Below are 16,629 nucleotides of genomic sequence, written 5' to 3'. Positions count from 1 at the left end.
CGATTATGAAATTTTCTATCTTAGAAATCCAGTTATGTCCAGAACTCGATGACTAGATTGTCCACACTCCACAACATGGACCAAAAAGTGCTATCGCTTGATTGTAATATACCAGCCGGTTGAATGGCCTCTCACATATTCATTTTCATTATATCTATATCTATACTTCTATATCTATATCTATACTATCTAATAAAACAAATCACCTTTTTATTTTCCTTAAACTTTCTGCCTATGAAAAACCAAAAATACCTTCTCCTTTATTCACTAATTTAAACATCTCCATTTAATATAACTATAATACCCTTAATTAAATAATTTACAATGTACATCTCTCAACACTTAAAATGACTAAACCACTACCTTTAACATCAATTATTTTTACATTTACCACCATCACTGCCGTCCCCACGTCACCACCACCACCTCCGCCATTACTACCACCACCGCCGCTAACCAATAACATAATACAGTATCAATCTGAGGATGTGATAATATGAAGATCTTACCTCTTATGTCTTTGAAAAATTGAAGTCATTTAGCATATAAAGTGAGGTTTTTCTTCTAATCACTACATATGTGCTTAATGAGCACATGATCCTACTTGTAGTCTATGCAATTTCCTTAATTTGTTCTTGCTAAAAAGTATTTCGATGTACCAAAACTTTTTATAGAATCAAATATTAAAGCAGTATCTCTACAAACCTAAATATGTAATATGGATTTGCAACTCTGCTGAATCAAACCCAACTCTGCCCAGCCTTTCATGTGGTCTGGTTTGGTTTAGATGGTTCAGAACCATATTATTTTAAGTTCACTCGCAATTACAGAGCAAAACGACGCACAAGACCAAGAACCGTCTGTTCAAATATTAATAAATACACAAGCAACAGTTTCTATAGGACTTGAAGTATGACCGAAAAAGAGTACAAAACTGACAAGTTTTTATCTCTTATTCTGCAACCATAAAAGAATGCAAATGAGCCAGAAATGTCTACTGAGTAAAAAATTTAGAGCATGGTTCATAAGATGGCACACTAAATGAAGGCAGAACATGAAAATTCAAAATCGATTTTCATACTTCAGAATAACTACATACCGATATATAGTGTGTCTCTCTCATCTCCTTAATCAGCTCTTGACTGACCAGCACGCGAAGACAAAATGATTCCCACAATGAGACCGTATAGGGCCAGAGCTTCAGCAAAGATGAGAATAAGAATCATTCCCACAAAAAGTTTTGGCTGTTGTGCATTTGCTCTGTGTGACAAATAGGAAACACTTTAGCAGGCGGTAAAAAAATATTAAAATCAACACACTTTTTACTGTTATAGCCTCACGATAGAAAGAGGCACAGCCAATGACCCTAGAGTCAGGGGACCAACCATGCTGACCACATTATGACAAGTCATTAACATATATGCTATATTTTAGTGTAAATTAAGATTCATAACACATCCACATAATATGTACAGCCTAAAACAAAAAGACGATATGCATAAGACATACCAACCATGACTTTCTTTCCTAGAGTAGTAAACCGTCGGATGAAAGAGAATTATTTGGTCTCTACTCTCTACCTTCTTAATCCATAACCCTCTTTCTAAATTAACTAAGCATCCACCATTGTATGGTTGTAATACATATCTTAGAACGCAATATTTTTCATAAAAATATAACCCTTTTTCTTCTTATATCACACCTCCAGTCCTCGACTATCGTATTACCACTAGAACACTGAAAATAAAACTCATGTACAGCACATACCAACGATAAGGCTTCATTCCTAAATTATTAGATCAAGGGCTAAAAGCAAATTCCAAATTCATAAAAAGTTGCGTCAGTCAATTGCACATCATGCAAAGAGGCGAACATTGCTTTAGGATACTAAAATGAAAAAAGAATTAATAAATATAACACAATAACACAGATGTTTCACTAATATTTGCTCTTTTTCTTTATTGTCTGAAAATCCAACCATCTTCATTCCTCTATAGTGAAATGCAGTACACAAACACGCTCACACACCCACTAACACAGCAAATGTGAAAGCATCAATGACCGAATACATTAACTTGGATAGCACACACATCAATTCACATATTGTAAAATGGGGCAAACTAATTTTAAATGTATTTGAACTTTACACCTTTTTTTCTTTGGAGTTGGGACGTGGATGTATGAATCAAACGTTAAGATATTCTTAATGTACATATAATGATGGCATGTCACCTATTATAGTGAGATGGGAACAGGTCACAGGTCTATGTTGCACGGGAACTGGTACGGGAACGAGAAACTGGTACGGGTACGGGAAACAGCAAAACTCAAAAAATCAAGAAACGGGTACGGAAATAAATACATAAAAAAAATAAATATATATTATAGATAATGTACCACAAACCCCAAAATATATTCATACGTTGATGTAAACAATAATCATACTTTATAAATAGTAATAATACAACATATTAGTTAAACAATGTGAACATCAATGGCTCTTTTGTCTAAAAACTTATATTAATACTCGTATAATAGGGAACTTGTATATGATATAACTAATAAGTATCTGATTGATTGAGTATGTCCAATATCGGTCATGTCCCATTAACAAAAAACACAGCCCAAAATTTCATTAAAGTACACGTTTCCGTCCCCGACGAGTTTCTGGTACGGGGGACGGTGCCTCCACCACGTTTCCGTGCATCAGAGTCACAGGTACAGATGACAAGTTTTGGGAAGTCTTGTATATACAATAGAAATATTTCAAGCATGATACATAGTACATACAATAGAAACAGGTGTGAAGTTGCCCTTACTATTATCATAAAAAGGAAACTAAGCATCAAACTAAAAATCTCGCTTAGCAAAGTTTCAAAACTTGCTATTGTCTATTTGTATGTATTGTGAAACTTGAAACCGGGAAGTCACATAAGAAAATCCGGCCACAATACATACAAGACGAAGTTTTAAATAATTGACACGATACACGATTGTACCAGCTACTTTTATATTAAGTCACATGATACATAAAGGAAAGGTAGGTTTTGAAAGTTTGATACATACAATAGAAACATTCTCAGATAGATACACACGGTAGTAAGTATGGTAAAGGTCAAAACATTCCTAAATATATATTTTGCCGTAAAAAAATACACACAAGAAACTCTAAATACAGCATCAATCAAGATATGAGACGAAAAAAACAATACCTAACACCAGCATCACCAACGATCCCGATAGCCATACCGGCAGAGAGACCAGCAAGACCACAAGCCAAACCAGAAGACAAATGTGCATAGCCATCAAAAAGATAATAGGATTTGGCCTTAGGGTTGATACCGGTACTAATAATTACAGCAATGATCAAACCATAAATACCGAGCACACCAGCCATAACAACCGGAACAATCGACTTCATTACTAACTCGGGTCTCATCACTCCCATCGATGCCACTCCTACTCCACTCTTTGCTGTTCCATAAGCAGCCCCCATACCTATACATACATATATATATATATAAACTCAATAATAATCAAAACAAAATCCTAATAAATTATTGGGTTATTTATCAAAAAACCAACATATTTATCATTCTGTCTTTTATGTTACTACTTTAGAGACAAGTTATATAAGTACGATGGTTAACTAACTACGGCATAAAAAAACATATTGCAACAAAATAAATTTACATAAATAAATCGTATCCTTTCACACCTTAAATTTAAAAAAATAAAAAAATAAAAATAAAAAGGAAGATAATAATAAAAGGTGAGTAATGTACATGAAAAAACGAGGGCAGCTGCGGCACCAAGGAAACCAAAAAACGGTGCAGTTTCGTCACCGCTGAAAGTTGAATCTGCCATTTATTAATCGATATTGATGATGGAAATTGGGGTTAAAGAAATATGGGATCGGAAATATATGAAAAAAGGATCTGGGAATTATTTATTTATTTAATTTTTTTTTTTTTTGAGGTTGATTTTTATTTTTATTTTTTGATTTGATTTGATATAATATGTTGCTGTTGTTTCCTCTCACCTTCCAACACTTGTCGTCTTCGTATAATGATCACGTTGTATTATACAGTTGTACAATGTACAACAAAATATATACTTATGTTGTGGATGGTTAAATTGTGTTGTAGGGATATCACTTCCCATAAAATATTAGTAGTAGATTATACCAAATCCATCAACATTTAAGTATAAGTAATTACAATTACTTATTTGCGACGGTGAGATGGTGAAGTGATAGGTAATAGGAAGGTAATAAGTCATAGAGTGTGATAGCCGAATGCCTTAGCCGTACGGGTTCCGTCCTCAGATTTAAAAATTATATCGAATGACCTCTCTAATGAACGGACATAAAATTTCAAGAACACTCATACAACTTTTATAATTTATGGGTATATGGTTTTTGAGATAAAAGATTTTGAAGGAATTAGAGGAATAAAATAATTTATGGAGAAAAAAAAAGGAAAAAATAAAAAATGAATGTTTTAGATTTAAAGGTATATTAAGTATATTAGGTAGAAATGTTTACATTAGTAAATAAGGAATAAAGGTAATCTAGGTAGTTTAAATATAACATCAAAATCACTCTAAAATATACTTATTTAAAAATATGTCATAGAACACATGCTTTAAATATTCGCTATATAAATTGTTTTTTAATGAAGTTCAAATAAACAAATTTAGCCGAAAAGATCAGGCCATCACCAACGATAAATATTTTGGCCCAAAAGTTAGCCCAACACCAAACTAGAGAAAATGACATTTTTAATACCTGAAGTTATAAAAAAAAATTCATTTATAGTTTCTAAGGGAAAAAATTATATTTTTGGTACTTGAAGTTGGTTATTTTTTTCATTTTTGATACCAAACACATACGCCGTTTGTTTTTCAGTTAACTCCCTCACGTGAGGGTATCAAAAATGAATTATTTTTCACTTAGAGACTATAATTAAAACTTTGAAAGCTTCAGATACCAAAAATGTACTTTTCTCAAAAATTAATGACTATGTGTTTTTTAAGAGTTTATTTAACTATTTTAACACATTTAAGATTTGGCCTTTTATCTACGTCATATTATAACATATATACAAGTATTATTTTTAAAATGAATTAAGGTTAAGTCATAAAGATATGGATAACTTGTTATTAAAAAAAAACATATTATTTTAGCTCTATTGTGGAACAACTGAATTCGGCTTCCAATCGTTGCATGTTGAGACGATTATGTATATTGTGTGGCGATCGATTTGGAAGTTTGTCAATGAAGAAATCTTACGCTCCATTATAAAACCCAATGAAGTTATTCACAACTTCTAAATTAACCGCCACACAATATACATAATTTTCGCAACAAGCAATGACTTGGAAGCCAAATTCAATTGTTCAATAATAAAGCTAAAATGATGAAGTGACACACGAGCACTAAAAAATATATATTTAAATGTCATATATATTAAAAATACATTAAAATTACCAAAAAACACCACCTAAGCGAAAAACCTAGTTAGCATAAAAGAAAAGGGTCACATACGATAAAAATTATCTTCTTTTAGTTATATATAGAGTTACCATTTATCTTTTATTTTAATAACATTTTTTTTTTCAATTTATTTCAACATACATAACAATCTTAAAAGTTCAATTTATACCACAATTTTAATCGTGTCATTTATATTTTAAGGATCTTCTAACTAGCGCGGAACTCCAATTATCGTGTATGCCTTTACTATGGATGCAGTTACATTATAAGTTGACAATTGGTTATGTTTATTGTTTGTGTAATTTAACGATCATGAAAAATTTAAATTTTTAAAAAACTAAAAATAATAAAATTATAAAGGATTAAGTATGTAGGAGTGTAAGTAACTTTTACATTTTTCCTATTGTGTTAATGTAACTTTCATTTGGTTTATAGTATGTAACCAACCCACAAAAAGTGAACGATTAATGTAAAATTTTTAGGGTTTAGTATCTGAGGGTGTAAGTAACTTTTACAGTTTTTCTATTGTGTGAATGTAACTTTCATTTGGTTCATTGTATGTAACTAACTCGCTAAATTGAACGATTAATGTAAAAGTGTATACGTGGCACACCATATGAGCTGTCACGTAGAAGTTTTTTATTGGTCAACGTAAAAATTTTACATTAATCGTTCAAATTTAGCGGGTTAGTTACATACAATGAACCAAATGAAAGTTACATTCACACAATAGGAAAAATGTAAAAGTTACTTACACTTCCAGATATTTAACCCAAATTTTTACGTTGACCAATATGAAACTTCTACGTGGCAGCTCATATGGTGTGCCACGTATATATTTTTACATTAGTCGTTCAATTTAACGAGTTAGTTACATACAATAAACCAAATGATCACTTGAAATCAGCCAAGTTAGTATATATTAAGTATTCAAAAAAATCAAGATATATAATTAATATTGCTGATGATCGATCAGGAGATGCAAATTAAGTTAACTACTTACGATATGCCGACCAAATAACCAACAATGTGCATTCGATCGAGCAGATGGACTGTAGTTAAAAACAAAGTTTGACTCGTAAAAGCGTCGCAAAACTTGAGCTTCCATAAGCAAAAGCATAAATATAGTTTGCCAAACATTGTATACATAATGTTCTCTTGTTATTACAGCAGAAGAGGGATGATGATCATCCGGCAGTGAGATTGCGTAGAACCACACTGCAACAAGCAAGATTGTTGTCCACAGAATGCCCACCGCATAAAAGTGAGTGAAAGTTTTCTGAGGCACGGATAATTAATCTCTAAAACAACGCACAATCACACAATCAAATTTACAAAACTGAATTAATTAACTTAATTTTATCAATTTGTAAAATAGAGAAACTAATAATTAAGGTCATTGCAAAACTAAGTAGCTTGTTAACAAAATCGTATATTGTATATGAACATATATATATATATATATAATTACTGGTAATTAACAACGATCTCGATCACTTACAGTATTGGACTGTAAGATCGATCTTGCCTCTCTTGGCAAACCCCAACATAACTTCATGTAACCAACGGATTCCAGGCAATGGCACCCAACCTACGACAATCGGTAATGCAGAAACAAACCATGCTGCTGCTCGTAGCAAATTAGCAATGATACAAGCCCAACACCACCTATATAGTCTTGATCCATTAATTATTTCTTAATAAAACCTAAAAGATATATGAAGAAGCTAGCTAGGTTTTTAACTCAGTATATCATTGATATGTATATGTATATATATACATATACAGAAAAGTGAGTATGGGGTTGTTATACATTCAACTTGGGTGAAAAACTCTTTACATACCAATATTTTAATATTTTGAATAAATGTTTGCCCCCCATGATTTTTATGGTTTAAAAAAAGGTATGTGAGGGGTTTTTTCACCCAACTTAGGTGTCTAACAGCCTCATATTCCCTTCCCCCTATATACACACACACACACATATAGATTTAGGAGCATGCTACCCGCGCGTTGCGACAGATATCATTAAGAGAGTTTCGATTATTGTAATCTTAAAATCTTTTAATATCGTTAATTAGAACCTCCTCTTGATCTTGAAATCTTTTGATCTCGTTAATTACGACTTTTGCTTGATCGAGATCCATATTAATAAACGATGTAGCGCCATAATTCCTGACTCCATATGAATATGTTGTATGTGTTTTAGGGTATAAAGAAGACAGATATTAATGTTTAATGTGTCTGCTTTAGATGAAGGGTATTTGTATCTGTTGGAAGATATTTATTGGGAGAGGGAAGACTAAAAGGGTGAGGAATGGCAAAAACATAAAATTGCATGTCCCAAATCTTGTAAACTTTCAACATTGGTGAATAATTTTTAATAAGGAGTACAAATATAACTACTGGTAGTAGATTGCCGTGTGAAGTGTCTTAAAGTGCGAAGTGTGTGATGTTAGAAAAGGAAGAAATCACGGGATCAAAATAAATTTCATTAGAAGATCTCAACTTGGACATACAAGATCTCAACTTGGACATACAAGAAGAAAAACATTTATTTGTTTCCTTATTTAGCTCATATTTTTTCCTATAAATTGTAATCGGTTGTTTCAACTAAAATAATAACAATAATTCACAATGTAGCCTTAAAGTCTTACTCATATTTTTCTATATCAATTGTTAACATGGTATCAGAGCCACAACACACATCCTAAAAATAGAAAAAACATTCGACATCTTCGTCGAAGGTCGAAAACCCAAAATTCACTAAAAAAAAACACACAAAGTCAAATTGAGCCTTTGCTAGCTTTCAATTTGTTCAACACACATCGAAATTATATCATCATATTTGAGGAGAATTAATTGCACCGAATTATTTGAATAAAAAGAGAATTGGATTTGTTGGTGAGAGTAGCCGGAAAAAAAGGTCAAAAAGGTTTTTCTCCTTTTCTTTTTTTTTTTTTTTTAATTCGTTCGTGAGTAACAGCAACAAGACAAAAGCTACAAAGCATTTGTTTGTTACATCGGAGAGCAGCCTCGTATTTGGCGGAAGAAAAAATAAACCTCATGTGGGTTCTTGTTTTTCGTCGAAGAAAGGAGCAGCCACAAGAGACAAAAGAAAAAGGCTTCTTGCCTTTTAAAAAGAGAAGACCAAGAAAAGTAAACGTTCCGGTTTGAGGGGGAATATCTCAAAAGAAACAAATATACCTATATTTTTTTAAGGGGAGATATAGGTATATAAAGATCTGAAGGCGGTAGCCCAAACCAAAATCTACCATGTCTGAAGAAGGCGGTAAATCAAACCAAAACTACCATGTCTGAAAAAGGTGGTAGTCCAAACCAAAATCTATCATGTCTGAAGAAGGCGGTAGATCATACCAAAACTACAATGTCTGAAAAAGCGGTAGTTCAAACCAAAATCTACCATGTCTGGAGAAGGCGGTAGATCAAACCAAAACTACCATGTCTGAAAAAGGCGGTAGTCCACAACCAAAATATACCATGTCTGAAGAAGACGGTAGAACAAACCAAAACTACCATGTCTGAATAAGGCGGTAGCTAAAACCAAAATCGTCAAGTCAAATTAACTCAAAACCAATCCAAGTTGAATATCGGAAATCGCACTATTCAACTTGAGAGAGAGTGTTAGAAAAGAAAGAAATCACAGAATCAAAATACACGTCATCACTTCCCTTGTTAAAAGATCTCAACTTAGACAAGAAGAAAAACATTTATTTGTTTCCTTATTTAGCTCATATTTTTTCCTATAAATTATAATCGGTTAACTAAGATAATAACAATAATTCACAATGTAGTTTTTTATTTTCCTCTCTTATAAAAGACTGTATAAACCTTATAGTCTTACTCATATTTTTCTATATCAATTGTTAACATGTGAAGCATTAATATACAACTAAAATCATACCGATTAACATACAATGTCAACATGGAAACACATAACTAAAACTTATTTCCTATCGACACTATTGTATGTCAGTGTGTTGATTAAGATGCATTTTAATAGTTAACATGCATCTTAGTAGTATGTTATATGTTATGTTAGTAACATATAGCTTACTGAAATATACATCTTCAACTAAGATGTATGTGACCATCTCAATTTATCCTATTTTGACTTGATTGTTAAGTCTTTTTTTTTATGTAAAATACATTTAAAATACTATATATTCATATGTTTTATATCAAATATTATATAGAACAAACAAAATTATTAATGGTCAAACTCAAACAAATTTAAAAGACCAAAACGTGAAACTATGACATTTAAAGTGGGACGGATGGAGTATGTCAGTAATTTCATCGACATGGCAAAGACGGTTAGGAGAGCCGTCCTCGAGTAGATCACCTCATCACCGATCACCCCCTATGAATTATGACCACCACCAGCTACCCTTTATTAATCTCAGCCTGATCCGCTTTTAATCGCAGTTTCTGACGATGGTGGTGGTGGTACCTGGTGGTGGTCGTGTGGGGGAGGCAAGGGAAGAAGGTCGGTGGTGGTGGTGGTGGGGAAAAGGGTCGGTGAAATCGAAAATGGGTTTTTAAAAGCCTACCGACGATAAAACACATCGTATCATAACCTTCTATATATAACTAAATAGAGTAGGGTGGGTGTGTTTCTTACTTGGATTATGCGAGGAGAGCGATTTTTTTTGTTTTTTTACGGTCTAACTGAAGTAGTTATTCCATGGTTGTTTTCGAACTTTTCTTAATCATGACTTCAAGATGTTGAGTAGTGAGATTAAATAATTATTGGTGTTCACTTAACTTAAAATGGAATAAACGATATTCTGTTCCTTTCCAAATAAAACAAATTAAATATAGTAATTAGATTAATAATGCTATATATGACAATAGTAGTAAGTGATCATGTACGGCTGAAAATTTCTGTTTAAAGTTAGAAATAGAAATAGAAGTTCGTTTATTTACTTATATATATAGTTCTTTTACGTTGTAGTCTGACGATTATTCTTTTCCTGTTTTACGTAACATGCATCTAGCTCAACGCAACCGCCTCATTTAATTGCCTACTATATTTGTACATAGTAATAGTAAAATTCGTACATTGATACATGATTTAGATGTACACTTTTTTTTGTTCCTGTTATAACTTATAAGATGACAAAATGTACCTATAACCAAAAGTTGTTCGGTGTGTAGCAATCAATTTTAGCATATATTCCCACTATAATTTTTTCTACGGATTCATATCTCAACCAAGTTTTTTTGGTATCTAGACCACACCCACTATTTGCAGTGATAGTCACTACAAATAGTACGACCCCTCTGTCTGTAATGACAAATTTGGCAAAAAATAGCGGGCCTTCTGTCTGTAATCGTTGTAAATAGTTGGATATGGACAAAAGCACCACTATTTGCAGCGATAATCGCTACAAATAGTCTGATTTAATTACCAAAAAAATGATCGGGATACCTGCTCTTTTTTTTTTAAAACTGGCATGCTGCTTCTGGTGGCCCTAAGCCCCTAAATAGTGATTTCAACCTCTCTCCACTTAATAAATATACATATGCATGTGCATATATGGGTGGTACGAGTTAATTTGAAACGGAAGATGAGGTTGTTGATTCAGATTTATGGTGCATTGATTTATTAAAGCCACAGCCAGAGGCCCAGAGCTCCTTTTAAAATTGTCACCTACTTCCGTATGTTCATTTTCAGGTTTTTCTTTGTCATTATATATATATAACAATCCCAATTTCAACTGCTACAGTACCGTTCAGTTGGTACTGTAGCCGGTTTAATTAGAATATCCGGTTTGGTTTGCACTATAACCCGATTTAGTCAATAACACTTTACAAATTCTGATGCACGAAGTACAACTTCAAAACATAGACCCACTTCATCTTTCCTAACCACCGCCGGCAGCAACCATCGCACCAAACAACGGCGCCGGCGAAGCTGATAAACGTCCCTAGAACGGCAGCAACCACCGCAACAAACAACGGCGGCGGCGGAGCTGATAAACATCCCTAGATCTAAACTATAAAAAAAAGGGAAAAGGGCCAAAAAAAAAGAAACTACTGGTGTTAACCTTAAGCGGATCTTCATCTGACAACGGAACAACCACTTACTCGGCCGCTATATATAGCCAAGCATACCAACGGATCTTCTTTTCCGGTGGGTGATGATAGAACCCAACACCATCGCACACTCAACGTTGAATACGTCGTGGCAGACATGTGACAGCACCAACCATTAAAGTGATTTGATTCATGAACCACTATTCCGGAAACAATTCTTAAAAAACAAAAATATATTGTTGCCCAACTGATATGCTGCCTCCAATGTGGTTTAAAAGTCATTTCATCCCGTTATTATCATCTCTTTATATTAGAATGCCAAGATGAAATAAAAGAAAATAGTGATATTGTCCCTGTTATTTCGTTATTTAAAATCTTCTTCAGAAGAAAAAAAAATCGATGACATCGATTATGAAATTGTCAAAATTATTGGTGATGTTTCAATGTTAAGCCAAAAGATTTTTTGGAACTACAAAAAGAAAAGTGGGTAGGTTGGGGGAGAAAAGAGGATAACACACTGTATTCACAATTCAGTGGACGTGGATCTACTTTTGATTTATTTCCAACTTTCCATAACACGTGTCTCAATTAATCGACTTTTAATTAATCAAGTGTTATCATACTTTTTTTTATCGATGCATTAAGTTAAGATAGTAATATATAAAGTAAGAAAACTATTATATTTAAATTTTTAAATTTTTGGTAACTTTATTATGAAGCTTTTTGAAATGGTCATATCCCTCTTTTGTTTATAATTTTGTTTAAATCCTGATATAACTTCTACAAATAATGTACTCATTACTAATAAATATTAGTAACAACTTAGTATTAACATTAATCTCCCGGGCAACGCCGGGCAGTCCCACTGGTTATATATATAACAATCCAAATTTGGATTGGTTATATATATAACAATCCAAATTTGGATTGCTATAGTAGATGGCTTGGTTGGCTTGTAATCGGCTTTCTTCAGTTGTTTGTCTTTATCATTGTCGGCTAATGAAAAAATTTGGCCCAAATTTACAAACAATTCTTTATATTTTGCCCCCTCTATCTTCTCTCTTTATCTTTTATAAACTTTTTACCTTCTGCAATCAGACTTAATTGGTTTCTTCTTTTGAAAGATGCTTAAAGGTCTCTCTTCAATCCGCAGCTGCCGCCATCGTCGTAGTCGTCGGCGTCCATTGGAGGTGTTTTACGCCGGCAATATACGGTTGTTGTCTTCCTAGATGTCTTCTTCTATTAATAACTGTTTGGTGGTTCCTTAACCTGCAGACGTCGTCATTAGCAGCCGCCGGAAGTGTTTCAGGCCAGCGGTATTGTTCGATGACGGTTGTTACCGTGTCGGCGTGTTAATTAGTAGTAATTTGCTGTAACTTGGTACCTTTGGAGCATGCCAAATATCAAATACTGTACAAGTTTTTTCTTCCTTCATAACTCACTTTCGATGGAGTGCATCACAATCCATGTTTAAATTTTGTTTGTATCTGTATATTTCAAAATCATTTACCTTTTTTCATACTTTAATGTGCACAGCTTCAGTGGCGGACTTAACTAAGCCAAACAAATAAGGATGGTGTTTTTACATGATTTTTTTGGGGGTTGGAATGAGATAAAAGATAGAATATTTGTGGTTGAAATGGTGGGTGTTTTTAACATGAGTCATAGACTCACACATACATGTGTAACTATCTGTATACGTGTGTATGTTTTTGGAAGGATATTTGGAAAATCAAGAACTAAAGTCCGAGTAAGCAACAAGAGTTTGGAGGGTAGCAGGATAGTAGGTGGCATAGCATGTGGAATGGGGATGTCATGAGGTGGGGTTATAATTTGAATCAAAGTTACACAAATCATCATTTTACATTTACTTATTTATTAGGGATTAGTTTCCGGGCATGTAAGAAACTTTGAACAAATGTCTATAGTAGGAAACAACTAAAGTTGTGTGTATTATATGTAAGCAACTCGAAAAAATGTTTATTGTATGTAAGAATTTTGTTTCAACCAATTAAATTCTGACAAGTGGCACCGGTAGATGGTTGCCACGTATGTTTTCTTACATACAATAAACATTTTTTCAAGTTGCTTACATACAATACACACAACTTTAGTTATTTCCTACTATAGACATTTGGTCAAAGATAGTTACATTCCATGAAACTAATCCCTATTTATTACTATATAACAATCATATTATAATAATTATAATAATTTTAATTTTTTATCAACCTTCATAAATTTTTAGATAAATCAATTATTCTTCAATAGACATTATATATTTCTGTTAACGAAATTTTTTGTGAACGAATATTGTAGTTTACATTTATTCTTAAATAAATGTTACACTAAACATCATTTAATTTATTGGTATTGGGTTACGATACAAATACGACATATATTTACTGGTTTCTAACGAATTTTAAGTAAGACAAGAAAGAAACCAACTTCGAGGATAAATAATTAACTATCCTTATATTATGATGCTGGTAGTTGTTTTGTAATACGTACATCTAAGTTTGGGTCTTTAGAACGAGTATAAACTCTTAAAAAAAACACACAAAAGCTACGACCCCGGGCAACGCCGAGGCAATTCCACTAGTTTTTATATAAAAATAGATTTTAGGCCGGTGATATAAACGACTTTGATAGATTATTTGTTGTTATCCGAAAGAAATACAAACGGGTGTTATATGTTGTTATGTGAAAATTTATGGGTGATTTTTAATATATATATATAAAAATATTTAATATTCTCTTTTAAATCAATTTTTTCTTATATTAATTATCTATATATATGGCTATCATAGCTAAGAGAAATAAATCAACTTGACAAAATGATCTAGGCCATTTAAATTCACAATCAAATTAATCTTGACCCTTTAAACTCAAAGTCAAATTGTTTTAAACTAAAAATAATCAAACTTCTAATGTATATATTGACAACCATTTCGAACGTACCTATAACAAGTATTTCACAATGCAACATGCCATAAATTCTTACAATTCAATTATCAAATTACGTTCAAAGATATAATATTTCCTAAAGTGGTGTATTGTACATAAGACATATAAACAAAAGTCAAAATTTATAATTAATAACAAATCCATATAAATATTAACAATATTATTTTACTATTAGGCATACAAATTAGGTTGATTTATCATTATCCTCTTTTTCTATACCATTATAAATAACAGACATTTTCTTTTCATTTCCAATACACCATAATTTTCAAACAAAAAGTTGAAAAGAAGTAATTTGTTCTATGTTCATATGTTCTCATGTTTTCTCCATATTCTTCATATTATTTTATTCCATTCAAAGTATGTATATGCATTTGCTTTTTTTTTTATGTAAGAATAAACAATATATTTAACTGATATTCGTTTTTTTATAGGATTTGAAGCACCAATCACTTCAATAATGACTAGGAAAATGAAGTTGTTTTTGACTTGATATCGACTTGAATGCGAAGATCACTTTTCCAATGAGTGATGAATGTAAAAAAAAGTTAATGGTTCTTTGAAAAGAAAGCGAATGCGTGATGAAATCGGTTGAGGTTTTTGATATTAAGGATTTTGATGAGGAAAAAATAACATTGTCACAACTAATACGTTTTAGTATAAAAGAAAAGTGTAAACTCTTTTTTTTTTCTCCTTTCCCTATAACATCAAGATGAAAAAAGTAATGTGTTTTATATTCATATTTTTTTATATTTCTTTATAAAGGATGTTATTGTATTATATGATTATAAAGTAGTTGTTATTTATCTCTATTTTTTTCATATATATTTTTTATTATATATATAAAATATAACTTCGTTTGTTAATGCCAAACACAAAGGTTTATTTGGTGGTATTAAAGGGCTGACTAATCACATCAAAAGGTTCGCTACTAATCATGAGATAGATAATTGGTAAGAACTTATAAGTGTTTTTGTTTTATAAGAAAAGAGAATTATTAGGGGCAAGGGTGTAGTGTTAAATCCTTGACAAATTAGCAAGTTTTCGACGAATGAAAAGTCGACACGTGGCTTTGCCAAAAACTTTCCAAAACACATGGTGTAGCAAACAAAACTAGCCAAAAACTTGCCAATTTGATAGCATAGCAAAGGTAACCGAAATTATAATTAAAGTTGCCGGAAAAATAAAAACGTGGTCGTTTTTTTTATAAAAAAAACTTGGGCTTAGAATTTGGGGGTCGGGAATTTCGGAAGTCGGAAACGTCATGGCTGCTAACCCGAAGGTTTTCCCCGCCTAGATACGCCTCGGATCATCTAAGTCCCATTTTTAAACATTTGTATCATCATCGCCCATTTAACGTAACACCGGCAACCTAACTGTTCAACGATACCATCATTGGCTAAACCTACTTTTTCCGGCTACCTATTGCGTTAATGAAACAAAATCCGGCAACACTACCGCTAAGTTAACACTACCAAGCTAATCACAAACATGCAATTAACGACAATGTACACAGATAAATATATATATATATATACACATATAAGTAGCAGCAGTTTAACCGGAAAACCTAAAAAAATTGTCGCCGGAAAACAAACCGCCGTAAGCAGCAGCAGCAGTAACCATAAACCCAAGAAAGAGCTCGCTGGAAACCATAGCCGCCATAAGCAGCAGTTAACCGGAAAACCCAATAAAGGGCTCGTCGGAAAACCGATGCAACATGCAACGGTACCAACAGTTAACCGGAAACCCAAGAAAGGGCTCGCTGGAAAACCGATCCAATAAAGCTACAAGAAACCCTATCGATTAAACCGGAACCCCCAAAAAAGGGGTCTCCAAAAAACCAAACAAGTAGTCAAATAGCCAACTACACCCTTGCACAAGCCAAACAAAGTTTTGGCCGTTAAAAGTGAACGATTCTGGCCGACAACCACCAAAAACCACAAAAAAGGGGTTTCCGATCTCACCGGAAAGGGTGATATATAACGTTAGAAGCATCGGCAAGTTTTATCAGCACGTATTCCGGCAATAGAAACCAAGAAAAACATACCTCTAGCCTCAAAATCGAAAACCCCCAAATTTTCCAGTTAGGTTTCCGATGA

At 32.7% G+C, this 16,629-nt stretch overlaps 1 protein-coding gene across 1 annotated transcript; it reads right to left on the bottom strand.

Annotated features, from left to right (window-relative positions):
• Positions 1-736: 736 nt before the first annotated feature.
• LOC122611268 (V-type proton ATPase subunit c1-like) lies at positions 737-3,975 on the bottom strand. The gene is made up of 3 exons (XM_043784268.1): positions 3,786-3,975; positions 3,213-3,498; positions 737-1,260 (listed from the first exon to the last, which is right to left on the bottom strand). Exons 1-3 carry the CDS (start codon positions 3,865-3,867, stop codon positions 1,128-1,130), a joined length of 501 nt encoding a protein of 166 aa, XP_043640203.1. The 5' UTR covers positions 3,868-3,975; the 3' UTR covers positions 737-1,127.
• Positions 3,976-16,629: the final 12,654 nt, after the last annotated feature.

Source organism: Erigeron canadensis, chromosome 8 (genome assembly GCF_010389155.1).
Source record: "Erigeron canadensis isolate Cc75 chromosome 8, C_canadensis_v1, whole genome shotgun sequence".
NCBI lineage: Eukaryota > Viridiplantae > Streptophyta > Magnoliopsida > Asterales > Asteraceae > Erigeron > Erigeron canadensis.
This window is presented reverse-complemented; position numbering and strand designations above follow the sequence as displayed.